The following is a 13,768-nucleotide window of genomic DNA, read 5'->3' as shown; positions in this document are numbered from 1 at the left end:
GACAGCAATTAGGGTTTATGTGTGAGGAGTCAAACATGTGCTTCCATCTGAAGAGAAAAGGGGGCACATGTCAATCATCGGGTGAAGGGGATTAAGAAGGGTTATGTGTTTGCCATCTGTGAATTAATGAGGCTACATGGTAAAAGATCAAGAAGCATATTTAAGGGGAAAAGGTTAAGGTTAGGTTAAACGAATGAGGCTAGGTCCTCACTCGTTCTCTAGGGTTTCTACGTCTCTCGGGTTTTCTGGAGACTTTGGGCAATTCATGGTGATTATAATTTCTTTCGAGTTTAAATACCTGTACTTTGTAAATCTTCATATGGTCAGCTTAATATCAAGTATTTTTTCATCGAATCTCTTTTCTTCTAGTCATCTTTCTTCATTCTTGTCATTCTTTCCCTTATTTCTTAATGATCTAATTCTAATCTTCTTCAATTGGCACTTGAATCATCAGGTGCATGTCAAAAGTAGCTGACAGTCATCAAGATGAGGTATGGGAAACTTATAATTGATAGTAATTTTGTTGATTGCACAACCATCGACACACCTCCAGGCCCCATTGTTTTTGGTTGTAAGTGCTGGCACAATACATGTAAACTTTCTCGTTATATCTTTTACAGAGTAATTCATCAACTTGTCGCTTAAGCTAAATATGTTCTTTTGGATATATACAGTATGTTGGTAGGTTTGACAATTGAGCTGTAGACTAAGTCGATTGCATGTTGAATGCTATGAAGTGGAGGAAGTTCAATTGGCAGATCTAGTGGAGCAACGCCAGTTAAGTCAGACAGTAGCTTAGTCACTTCTACTTATGTTGTTTTTATTGAACAAGCTGCTAGTTTCTTTACTTCTCGATTTACAATAGCCTAAATAATTTATGATTCTTTGCTTTCCTTTTCAAACTACTTTATCGACAAAAGATGGAGTTGTTTTGTTTGATCAGTTGTTATAAACTTTCTAGTCTTTTTTGCTTTAAAGTTTATGACATCTCTTGTGCTCGAGTTGCAAAAGAATAAGGAATATGTGTTTTCCCTTCACTTATGTGCAAATTGTGATCATATAGCTAAGGGCTACTAAGAAGAATATGAGTTACGTGCACGAGAATATCACATAAGATGATATTTTTATGCTTACCAAAAGACGCAAGACATTGTTGAGTTATCGGAATTGTTGTCTATCAATCCATGCTATCTTGTATAACTATGAATTTGTTTTATGGGAAGCTTGAAATGCTTTATGGTTAACGTAGATACTATATTCGTGTAACTTCACTCGTCAATGACAAGCTTTTGGCTTTTGATCCACATCTTAGAAGAGTTTGAAATATAGTAGTACGATGCCAATCTTCTTCCTTAAGTGTAGGTGTTGCAAAGATACACCTGACTATAAATACAAGGAAAGTGTCTGCACCATGGTTGTCATCAGCCAAGTCATCATCGTTAAGGGAAACATCATCTTCTTCTTCCTTTTCCTAAATTCGAATACGAGACCTATTGTTTTGACGGCGCCAATAATCCATATGGTCTAGCCTATTAGAAAATTAAACTTAACATAATTAATGTTGGAAAGTTAAACTTGAATTAATTAACAATAAAGTAGAGGAAGGGGAAACAACAAAAAATAAAGAGGGGAAATGCAAGAACGACAATGGTAAAGAGAAGAACGACAATAATAAATGAGAAATGTAAACTGGTAACAATAAATAATGGAAGGTAAAACAACAACTTTCTACTATATAAATAGTTGTAGATAAAAGAGAAATACAGACAAGTGTGAAGAAAGAAAACAATTGGAGACGTGAGGTAAAAAAATTGAATGACATTAATTAGTTTCAACAAGTTAATGTATAATGTGTTTGGCGTGTGAAATTTTGTCTTATAACTATTGTAAAATTTGTATTTTTTCTATTAATAAGTTTTGGAGTGTTTGTTTGAGTATAAAATTCATTCTCTTGGCAATTACAACGAAATTAAATTGCCAACATCTGGTATCAAAGCGTAAGGTTCGATTACTATGGCTTCCAATTCAATAACAGGAATCCAAATTCAACAAGTGTAGTCATCAATTTTCAAGTTTGATGGCAAAATAATTTTGCGATGTGGAAGCCCTTAATGGAGCTATACTCGAGAAGCAATGGTTATGATGAAATTCTAGATAATGATTTTATTGAAAAGGAAAAACCATCAGCAGCAGGTTTACAAGACTTGGTTCGCGATCGTTTGTTAAATAAGAAGACTTTATCTTTAATTTGTCAGTTTGTGAAACTGTCGGTTATGAAAAAAATATTTCATGCCAAAACAACAAAAGAGACTTGAAATATTTTATCGAAAACATATGAATGTGCAGATCCAGTCAAATGAATGCGACTGTAAGGATTAAAAAAACAGTTCGAGTTAATGGAGTAAAGAAAAGACGAAAACATTTATGATTATTTTTCAAAAATGGAGAAATTAGTAAATGAGATGAAAAATAATGGAGACCAAATAAATGAGAGAGATATCATAGAGAAGATCTTACGTACATTGTCTAGTCGATTTGATTACGTGGTGACAACCATTGAAGAATCCAAAAACTTAGACACCATGACCCTTAATGATTTACAAGTTTCATTAGAGTCATGCGAGATATGGATGAATGAAAGGTCTCCAAGCACAATAGAACAAGCTTTAAAAGCTAAAATAAATTTAAAAGACGAGTAAGAAAATGTCTGGATCATAAAAAAGGCTCAAATTTCAGAGGTGGGAGAGGAGGAAATTTTGGAACAATTTCAAGACAAGAAGCAATAGAGAGTGAATCTTCTCAAGATAAGTCTCGTATCCAATGTCATAAATGTAAAAGAATGCTCATTATCAATATGAATGCAAGTCACATATTTCGTGCTATAATTGCAAAAGATATAGTCATTGTAGTAGAGGGTGTCGTGCAAAAGATCATAACATAGAGAAAATCAGGTCGGGGTAGCCCAAAATGATAATATAACGACTTTGTTAATGCCAACTCATGATAGTAATGAAAGTAACAATAGTTAGTGGTTATTAGACTCAGATTTTAGCAATCACTTGAGTGGAAATAAGGAAGTATTCTCTGAATTAGATGAATTGTTTTGTTTTTCGGTGAAATTAGGAGACAATCACGAAGTCCTAATTTTAGGAAAAGGAAGAATTGTCATTAAACTTTACAATAGGTCTGCAGATTATATTTCTGAAGTTTACTATGCTCCTACTATCTATCAGAATCTGTTGAGTGTAGGACAAATAGTAGAGAAAGGTTATAACTTGTGTTTCAACAAGCACAGGTGCATTATAAGTGACACAAATAAAGAAATGATCCTAAAGGCAAAGATGTCATCTAACTGTTTGTTTCTAACGCAAATCAATTATGGTAATGCCTCTTATTGTAATTCTATAATTATTGATGATAATTGGCTACGATATATGCGACTCGAGCAATTGGATTTTGGGAGCATTAAATTTCTTGCAAATAAGGAGTGGGTTTTAAGCTTACCAATTACTCAAGTTCCTGACCAACTTTGGCAGCATTGTGTCTTGGGGAAGAAGCACAAAGATCCATTCCCTACAAAACGGGCATGGAATGCCAAAAACTCACTTGAGCTTGTGCATTCAAACTTATGCTACACGGATGTTCCTTCTAATGGAGGTAACAAGTATTTCATTCCTTTCATTGATGATTTTAGTAGAAAGGAATGAGCATATTTTTTGACGCATAAATCGGATGCATGTGGAGTAATTAAGAATTTTGTGGCATATATTGAAAGATAAAGTGATTATTCTCTCAAAATTTTAAGAACTGATAGAGATATGAAATATATTGTTTGTGATGATTTCTTAAGAAAACATGGAATTAAATATCAGTTAACAGCTAAGTACATTTCTTAACAAAACGAAGTGGTAGAAAGAAAAAGTAGAACTATTATGGACATAGTATAAAGTATGATGCATTGTAAGAAGTTACCTAAAAGTTTTTGGGCAGAAGCTGTTATTTATGCAGTTTATATTTTGAACAGATGTCTTGTTAAAAGTGTTCGTGATGAAACACTAATAGAAATATGGAGCAGATGAAAGCCTAATTTGAGCCATATGAGGGTGTTTGATTGCATTGCTTATTCACATGTACCAAATGAGTTAAGGAAGAAACTTGATGACAAAGCAGACAAATGCATATTCATTGGTTACAACATGGAAATAACGGGCTATAAGCTGTATAACCCAAAGACCTAAAAGGTAATCATTAACCGTGATGTTACTTTTGATGAAGATAGAGAATGAAAATGGTCAAAAGAAGAAAAGAGATCGTTATCAGTTCCGGTGTTCATAAATAACAAAATAGAAACAAAGTGATCACACTGGTGGGCAGTCTTCTCCAATTTCTGAAGAATCATCTGGTGTCATTCTAGAAGCTTCATCTCCTCCTGTACTTAGATGTTCACAACGAGATCGTTGTTCACTTGCCTATTTAAAGGATTATGAAGTTAGTAATGATCCCGATAATGATGAAGATGTTGTTCATTATGCTTTCTTTGCAGACTGTGATCTAGTTGTGTTCGAAGAAGCGTCTAATGATGATCGGTGGATTAAAGCAATGGAAGAAGAAATTTTTTCTATTAAAAAGAATAATACATGGGAATTAACTACTCTACTGAAAGGGAAGAAGCCAATTGGAGTCAAATGGGTATACAAAATAAAGTACAATCCTAATGGAGAAGTAGAACGGTTGAAAGCGAGGCTAGTTGCAAAAAAATACAAGCAAAAATCAGGTATTGATTACTTTGAAGTATTTCCGCCTATTGCTAGATTGGATAATGTGCATATGATTATTTCACTTGCTGCACAAAATTGTTGGAAAGTTTATCAAATGGATGTGAAGTCAGCATTTCTAAATGGTGTACTCAAAGAAAAAGTGTACATTGAACAACCACTTGGTTAGGAAAAGAAAAGTGAAGAAGATAAAGTTTATCAATTGAAAAAGACTTATGGGTTTAAATAAGCTTCAAGGGCATGGTACACTCGTATTGACACCTATTTTCTTGATCATAGTTTCCAAAAATGTCCGTACGAACATACTCTGTATATCAAGACAAACAAAGATGAAGATATTGTTGTTGTTTGCCTTTATGTGGATGATTTGATCATCACCGACAATAATTCAAGACTTATGTCAGTATTTAGGGAGGATATGATTGCCCACTTTGAGATAACAAATATGGGGTTAATTTTTTCTTGGTATTGAGGTCAATTAAACAGATAAAAATATATTCATTTGTAAAAAGAAATATGCAAGAGATATCTTGAAGAAATTTAAGATGAAAGCCTGTAAACCAATACTAACACCAGTGGGTGAAAGGTTAAAGCTTGTGAAAGATGGTAGCGGTGATTTAGTTGGTGCAACAAACTTCAGAAGACTTATTGGAAGCTTGAGATACTTAACAACAACTAGATCTGATATTGTTTATGGAGTTGGTATTGTGAGTAGATTTATGGAATCACCAAATCAGTCTCCTTGGCAAACTGTGAAGAAAATATTGAGATATATTAAAGGAATGCTTGATGATGGCATTTTCTATTCAACCGCTAACAAAATGGAATTAGTTGGGTATACAAATAGTGATTGGGCAGACAATACTGAAGAAAGGAAAAGTACTTTAGGTTATGTGTTTAATCTTGATTCAGGTGCATTTGTCTTGGTCCTCTAAAAAACAACAGATAGTAGCGCTTTCAACAGCAGAAACAGAGTATATAGCAGCTGCAAGTTGCGTTGTTTAAGTAGTTTGGCTACGAAGAATACTTAATGAGTTAGAACATCAGCAAGATAGTTCAACGACAATCTATTGTAATAATAAATCAGCTATCGCCTTAATAAAGAATCCAATGTTTCATGGTCATAGGAAATACATCGACATCAAACATCATTATATCCATGGTTTGGTGAAAGATAAAGAGATTGCGGTCGAGTATTGTACATCTGAAGATCAAATCGCAGATATTTTACAAGACTTAAAACAGATATATTTATCAAGTTAAAGAAGATGTTGGGGTTAATTAAATCAAGTTTAAGGGAGAATGATAGAAAATTAAACTTGACTTAATTAATGTTGAAAAGTTAGATTTGAATTAATTAATAATAAAATAGGAGAAGGTGAAACAATAGAAAATAAAGAGGGAAAATGCAATAACGACAATAGTAAAAAGGAGAATGACAACAATAAAGAGGGAAAATGTAAACTGGTAATAATAAAGAATAAAAGGCAAAACGGGAACCTTTCTGCTTATATAAATAGGTGTACACAGAAGAGAGATACAGACAAGTGTGAAAAAAAACAATTGGGAACATGAAGTAAAAAAATTGAATGATATTGATTAGCTTCAATAAGTTAATGCATAACAAGTTTGAGGTGTGAAATTTTATTTAATCAGTATTATAAAATTTGTGTTATTTTTATTAATAAAATTTGGAGTGTTTGTTTGAGTATAAAATTCATTCTCTTGCCAATTACAATGAAATTAGATTGCCAACGTAGTCTTTACACCTGAAGTAGACTATCTTTTTACCTCTCGTGTGAAACTAATTTTTCTTGATTTGAGGTTCGTCATGTAAAACCTGTTCACACATTATAAGTTGTTCAAGAGTTCCTCCTAGATGATGGTTTTCTATGGGAGATTTCAAGTTTCCTTAAAGTTTGATATTTCAAGTAAACTTCTATATCTAAGGCAACTTGATAAGTTTGGGATGTGGTTGCATGAGGTTATCACATGAGCTCTCTTTTGACTTTAACTCTTACTCTTTTGAATTGAGAGACTGCTTGACTATCATGTCTCAGGATTTTGGTTTGGTACCCAGAAGATGGTGGAACTTGTCTTTTCCTTTGAGGGTGGTTCGAATTATTTGAGATCAACTTAGATAATCTTTTTTGGCGAACTGGTAGACAGTCTAGATTAGCTGAAATTTGCTAATGATATTCTCCTTGTGAGGGACTGTGCCCGTGGATGGAGACGTAACCTTTGACATTTGTGAATCTAGACTAGAAATACAAGCTGGACATAACTAGGGTTAACGATGGTGGCTGAAATACTAGTGTTGCTGGAGGGTGTGGCTAGCATGTATAGTTGCACAGAGAGGCCGCTTGGAATGAGCAACGTTGAGTGGAAGTGGCTAACCACCTGTCAGAGTGCGGTTCTGGTGCAGAGAATGATGAACCGACAGAGCAAACAGATGCACGGAGGAATGGCTCGCAGAAGAGCGACGATAGATAGATTTTCAACCTTGTTAGGAGTGACACACAGACGTGCAGATTGGTGTGTGATGCGGTTAAAGGGTACGCCAATGGTGACAACTAGGGTTGCTTGTTTGGGGAAATTGCGAGGTTGAGAGCAACCATGATTTGGCTATGCGCGTCTGAGCAAACTGTGCGACTGAGAGCGACCTAGCTATGGTATGCACGTTTGGGCCAACTAGAGCTGGTGATGAAGGTTGGTCTTTGTGGAGATGGCCGGCTATGATATCGGCTTGTGGTGGAGATGGTCCATTAGTGGTGGCCGGTGGCTAGAGTTGTGGTAGCTGATAATGAAGGCTAGTCCCCTTTAGAGTTTTCTTATTTTGGCAATAAAGACCAAATAAGATTTATAAAAAAGTTTAGGATTTCTTTACTTAGGGTTCTGATACCATGTTAAAAATAATTCATGTGTATTTTGTTGAATATTACAACCATATATATGTAGGTTTTGAGGATGAAAAAGGAAGTAAATAATTAAGTACAATTAATTAAATAGGTAGTGTTTTACACTTATACCCGTTAACCTAATTTATTATTTCTTTAACATAAACATATTCTGATAACAAGATATAGTTATGTAATTATAATATTTATGCTTCCTAAAGTATTAGCTGATTTATGAACTAGTATTTATAGTATAAATTTATTATTTCATATCTAGTTATGCACTTCATTTAAGAACTCTAATTTTGGTTGTATGTTAGTTTCTATAAATAAGGTACTTAGTTTAGTTATTTTGTAGACTATTTATGATTATTGTACAAATATTGAGTAATTGATTTGATCATTGAGATATGAGATTTTCAGTTTTGGTTCTTAATAAACTTTCTTAAAGTTTCCTACTTAAGCTCTCTTTGTCCTACGTTGCCTTTATTGTCATATCACCATGTCAAAGCTCATTGCCCATTATGATTGTTTTGAGAGTTTTTGGTGATTAGTTGGATGCGTTCTTACGGTTATATCCGTTTATTACTTAAGGATATGTATATTTTACAGGTGGTTCTGGGTTCATTTTCTGTGCTATCACATGTTCTTAATAACTTTCATTCGGTTGGTTATTTACCACGTCAAGAATTTGTGAGGTCTGAAATGGTACCAGTGGAACATGAGAATGAGGAAACTTCTGCAGAGGGAACTTCTTTGATTTGCAGTAGAACCCTTCTCTTGATGAATGCCAAATTTAAGTTAAAATCAGTGGATTTAGTCCTCCATAGCCTTGGTGCAAACAGCCAGATGGACAGATTTACCAAACAGTTGGCTGATTTTATCTTGCCTGATTACGGAATTTGGTCTTCTGTTCTCCAAACATGTTTTGAAATAACTTACAAAAAAAATTTTGAAGCTAGCATTGATTTGCGTGAAATTCAGTCCGTAATTTTCAGATATAAGGATCATATTCCCAAGTGTTCTGATCTGTCTATACTGAGAAATCTGTTGCTTGAGTCACATAATTGCTTGTATGAAGCAACTATTTCTAATTGTGTATTTACCGTATGGTTGAGTCCCAGGGATGCATCGGCATCTTCAATAAGTGTAAATGAAACTCATGGTGGTTCTATTTCTATGGGTAAAACATCATACATGTTGGACAATTCACAGACCATAAATGAACACGGAAGGTCAAGGGTTCAGTCTTCTGTTTCTGTTCAAAATCCAGCATTTGATTCAAACAGCCCAGCACTGGTCTCAAGTCATTGGATACTCATAAATGTAGCTTTGAGTGAGGTATTTATGGCAAGATGCTTGATGAAGCGTGATCTGGTTGGAGTACATCAGTTCAAGAAGCTTCTATCATCACTTTCTATTGGGGAAAAGTTCGAAACTATCTCTTGGAACATCCAGGTGAAACCATTTTGATTAGTGATGACTTCTTTCTCTAAATATATGCTTTAGTTTTTTGCAGCTTATTTGAGCCTATCTTGTTAATCTGTACTTATGCAACTTAAAGATGTCTTATATGTAAATCCTGACTGCCCAAATCATCGGTTTTCTTAATGGAGTTACTAATGCTGCTGGGCAGGGTGGCCTTCTTTTCCTTGAACCAAAAGCTTTGGTTATGTTCATTCAGTATTTTTCTTTGTACTTCAGTTGCATTACTAGTCTATTATCAACTCGACAATCATCTCTTTGCCACAATGAGACATCTGAAGTTGATGTAACGATGACTGGACTGGAAAATAGGTTTGCGACAGAATACAACCAAGAGATTCTCATTCAATCTCAACAAATCCATTGGGAAATTTCAGAGACCTTCTCTCTAGACATGTCTCAGTGTGATCTCATTTTTGTTGTTGAAGATGGATCTGGTACATTTGGCCTTTGTTGTTGTTCAATCCTACTTGATCCTATATGTTATCTTCGCATCATATTTAATGATAAATTAATTCATGCAGATGGTATTTGGGAACTCGTTCTTGAAGTTGATATCCATTCCGATCATAAATTGGAAAACAGGCAAAAGAAATTTATATTTGAAATTTCTCGGATATTGATTCTTTCTCAAGTTCTTCAGAAGAACCTGGGAAATGGAAACAGAATTCCTCATTTTTTTTCTCTAGACTCGGAAGAACTATCTTCCCATTTGGCAACCAGTGATTCCACTGAAGCTTCTCCATGAAGAGCTGAAAGTGGTTCAGTTGATTATGCAAGTTGCTCACAAGATCCCATTTCCCAGAAAGAATCTGCTGTGGATGAGTGTGTATTGTCATCAGAGGCGTTCTGCATATGTCATCAGAACTACATATTGAAACATTTAGGTGCTTTTGTATCTGTTGTGAAGTCTAAAAACAATCCTCTGGAGTTAAAACAGGCTTGGGGTGGAAGTGGCTACATTTCAGGTTTTGATGTAACAATATCTCTGTATGAATTGCAGGTGAGAGTTGTACGAGTTTTTCTGGTTTTATTTAATAGTTTTTGACGCCACTATCATAAAGCATACACACATTCTCTTCTTAGTTTTGACTGTTAGAAATGCTTCACTGGGAGTTACCTATTTTGATGCATCAGATGATCATGTCCATGGTTTCACACTTCTCTGGATTGTCCAGTACAGAGATGAATGGTCAGTCAGTAGAAAATCATCGATCCTACGACCAAGAAACTGATGCGAACACCGAGGCAATGGTTCCTGATGGTAATTTAACATCTTGCCATTTTTAATTCCCACTGCTTTCAAACTTTTTTCAATCCGTAGTCAACATCATTATACATGCAGGAGCAATTGTAGCAATTCAAGATGTACACCAACACTTGTATTTTGCGTTCGAAGGCGGGGAAAATATGTACGCTCTAACTGGAACCCTTCACTATTCTCTTGTGGAAGAAAGAGCTCTTTTCCAGGTATGGAATCTGTCAAGAATGATTGGGTGTCATATTTTATTGAATATCACAACTATGTATATATAAGTTTTCTAGAATAGAAGATATAATAAACTATTAATTACATTATTTAAATAGGGTGTATTTTATCCTAATATTTTTTAACTCAATCACATATTCTCTCTAACACTCTCCCTTAAATTGGGGAGTATATTAGTCTCCTGTTCAATTTCTAATTTATCTCCTTACTTACTAGTGTTTCCTCTTTTGGTAATTCAAGTTTACGATTGGGTTAATGGAAGTACTAGTTGAGTTACATGCTAGTTTGCTTGTATCTCTTAATATGTTATGGTTGTATTTCTGTTGTTATTAATTCTACACTATATACTTGATATTTTAAAAAAAAGAAGGGAAAAGATATCCCAGATTTTGAGCGGGCGACTTCAATTTCAAGAAAGTGCCGCAACTTATGTAGGTCATTGATTTGAATTTTCTAACCATGCATTGGTTGAACATCAAATTTTTTTCCATCATCATTTGTTACAATAATGTCATCAACAAATAATAGAAAAGCAGTAACTCCTCCTATCTCAGAGTACTTGACAAACAAATTGTGCTCTCCTTGAGTATGCTTATATCCCAAGTTTGTCATAACCTTTCCAAATCTACCAAATCATGTTCGAGGTGATTGCTTGAACCCATAGAGTGCCTTTTTCAATTTACAAACTTTACGTGGTCTTGCTCCTTTGTCAAATGCTAGTGGGATCTCCATATACATTTCTTTTTCCAGATCTCGATGCAAGAATGTACTCTTCTGATGGCACATAGCCATAATAGGATTTTATTTATTTTTGGAGTATCTTTAGTTTATTATTTAAGAGTCTTATTAGCGTTAGAAATTTATTTTTATTAGTATTATTTTCTATTTGTATGGGATTAATATTTTTAATTCTATTAGATTATTATTTCCTACTTTAATACTAGTTAGAAAAGTTGTTTAGATATTATTATAATAGCTTTATAATTTTACTTATTAATCATTTAACTATCCTTTTGAGAATTTCTCATAATTGATTATGTGATTCAATTAGCCCTTAGGTGTTTTGTATAAGAACGCTAGATTTCATATCTACGTTCTTTTTTCCAATTTCTTAGTAGGCAAATTTTACACTAATTTGTCCTAAATCAATTTAGTATTAGAGCTAAAAGTATTTTATGCCTAGATTCTCAAAACTTTACACCTAAATAGTCCTAAAATCTATTTGGAAAAAAAAATAAAAAAAAACTCTAAAATAACTGTCAGAACTATTCACCAATCACCTGCTAGAGGTGGTCGACACTGCCATTACCACCAGGTCTAGAAAGGCCTGATCGACTACTCTTAAAGCCTCACCACGAAACTCCACCGGGAAATCGCCACATTTCTGATATCATATTAATTTTGAAAGAAAAATATAAACTTTTTTCACACATTTTATGTTGTTACATCTTAAATATTTATAAATGTTAGAATGTTATAAAATATATTACGGAATATTATTATGTAATTATTAATTAATTTCCTAATATTAATAGGATAATTTATGTTTTTATATATAAATATCTCTTCTATGTATCAAGCCCTCAGATTCTCTCATGGGCCTTAAGCTCATACTCTTGTCTTATCTTTCGCTTGTTTTGGTAAGAATCCCGTTTGGAAAAGTGATTAGAGATTTTGATACTTTCTTCTTTGAGACAGTCCAATTTAGGAACCATGATGAAGGCTTGGATTTCGTCTCCTTTTTGGCCTTGAACTTGTGAGAATCTGTCAGAAGCTTTTGACATGACTGTCTGATTTTGAGAAAATAAAAAAAGAGAAATAGAAGAGAAATAAGAAGGAAATTTGAGAAATAATTTTATTATTTTTCCTTGATTAATTATAACATAAATATTGAGTGTTTTATAGGTTATAAGCAATTAAAACAGCTACTATCATGATCAGAATCAATGCACCGGTGGTTGCTGTAAAGTAAATTCAAAATGTTAACTCTAACCCTAACCATATATCTACTTGTAAAAGACTAATTTACCCTTTTTATTATTTCTCTCTTTTTTTACTCTTAATATCCTGATAATACCTTCTCCTTCAGGATCAACCTTGTTCCCAAGATTAAAATATAACATATTATTATTATTATTATATCTTTTTAAAAGCAGGTTTTTTAATTCTTTTTCATTTATATATATTTTAAAGTAGTTATATATATATATTAATTATTATATATGTATATATATATATTTTTTTTTTTGAAGCAATTTTCTACTGTTTCTACTTCAAAATCAAATTTTTTTTATTATATATATATACATAGATATATATTTTTTTAAAGCAGCTTTCTACTACCACCCCGTGAAAATCAAATTTTTACGGATTGGCCCCTCCACGCCACTGACGCAGCCGCTACCGGGCGTTGTAATCGTGCTGCTGCGGTAACGTCTTCTTCTTCCACCTCTTCTTCTTTCGCTTTTCTTTTTAACACTTCTTCTTTTCCAGATCAGAACCCATCTGAAGAACGAGAGACCTGTAGATTCCTATCTTGACCTCGCGCGAATTAAAGCAGAACTTGAGCAGAGCTTCTAGGAGGTAGCTCTTTCCGGTTGGTTGGCCCAGGCGAACGATGGAGTGAACTCTAGGGTGTTTATTCCCGTTCGCTATTACTTGAGAAAGAAAGAGAAGGGGGGCAGGTGAACCAGTTCAGTTTAGAATGTTGGCTAGACCGATTCGAATTGAACAAGTTAGCGAACCTAGTTCGGTAGTTGTTGTTTCGCCTAGTTCAATAGCTTAACCGATTTTAGAATTTATTTTTTTATGTGTACCCTAAATCTTTTCTTTTTCTTCATCACACGGAAGAGGGGTCGGCTGGCCGTCAGGTGCGGCCCCTTGAGTTGTCAACCTCGCATCTTTCTGGAATGCTTCCACCAAGCATGCCAAACTTTCTTCGGTCCAATTGGCGGATCTGCCACGAAGCAGATTCAGGATCATACTGAACTGCCACTGCGATTCTTCCATGAACATGGTGAGTTTCAGGTCGATCTCCTTCACAGGGATTGCTTCCGGATTCTTCGGCTCTGATACCACCTTGTCAGAAGTATTTGACATGGCTGTCTAATCTTAAGAAAGAA

The 13,768-nt window shown here is 34.2% G+C and overlaps 1 protein-coding gene across 5 annotated transcripts in view; it reads left to right on the top strand.

Annotated features, from left to right (window-relative positions):
- Positions 1–13,768, top strand: part of LOC110820026 (vacuolar protein sorting-associated protein, putative (DUF1162)) — a 35,640-nt gene that overhangs the window by 12,375 nt on the left and 9,497 nt on the right. For 3 of the 5 annotated variants that reach the window (XM_088217939.1, XM_088217936.1, XM_088217940.1), the window contains 5 exons: positions 8,285–9,130; positions 9,309–9,594; positions 9,682–10,160; positions 10,295–10,421; positions 10,503–10,627. In XM_088217939.1, the coding sequence (XP_088074065.1) occupies positions 8,285–9,130; positions 9,309–9,594; positions 9,682–9,905 (1,356 nt within the window). In that variant the 3' untranslated portion in view covers positions 9,906–10,160; positions 10,295–10,421; positions 10,503–10,627. Of the gene's footprint in view, positions 1–6,462; positions 7,585–8,284; positions 9,131–9,308; positions 9,595–9,681; positions 10,161–10,294; positions 10,422–10,502; positions 10,628–13,768 lie in introns of those variants that run through there. The other 2 variants (XM_022049398.2, XM_088217938.1) reach the window with 2 other exon arrangements.

The sequence above is a fragment of the Carica papaya genome, chromosome 4, assembly GCF_054855325.1.
Source record: "Carica papaya isolate Zhongbai chromosome 4, ASM5485532v1, whole genome shotgun sequence".
In the NCBI taxonomy this organism is placed as follows: Eukaryota; Viridiplantae; Streptophyta; class Magnoliopsida; order Brassicales; family Caricaceae; genus Carica; species Carica papaya.
Note: the sequence above shows the minus strand (reverse complement) of the source record. Positions and strands in the feature narration are given on the sequence as shown.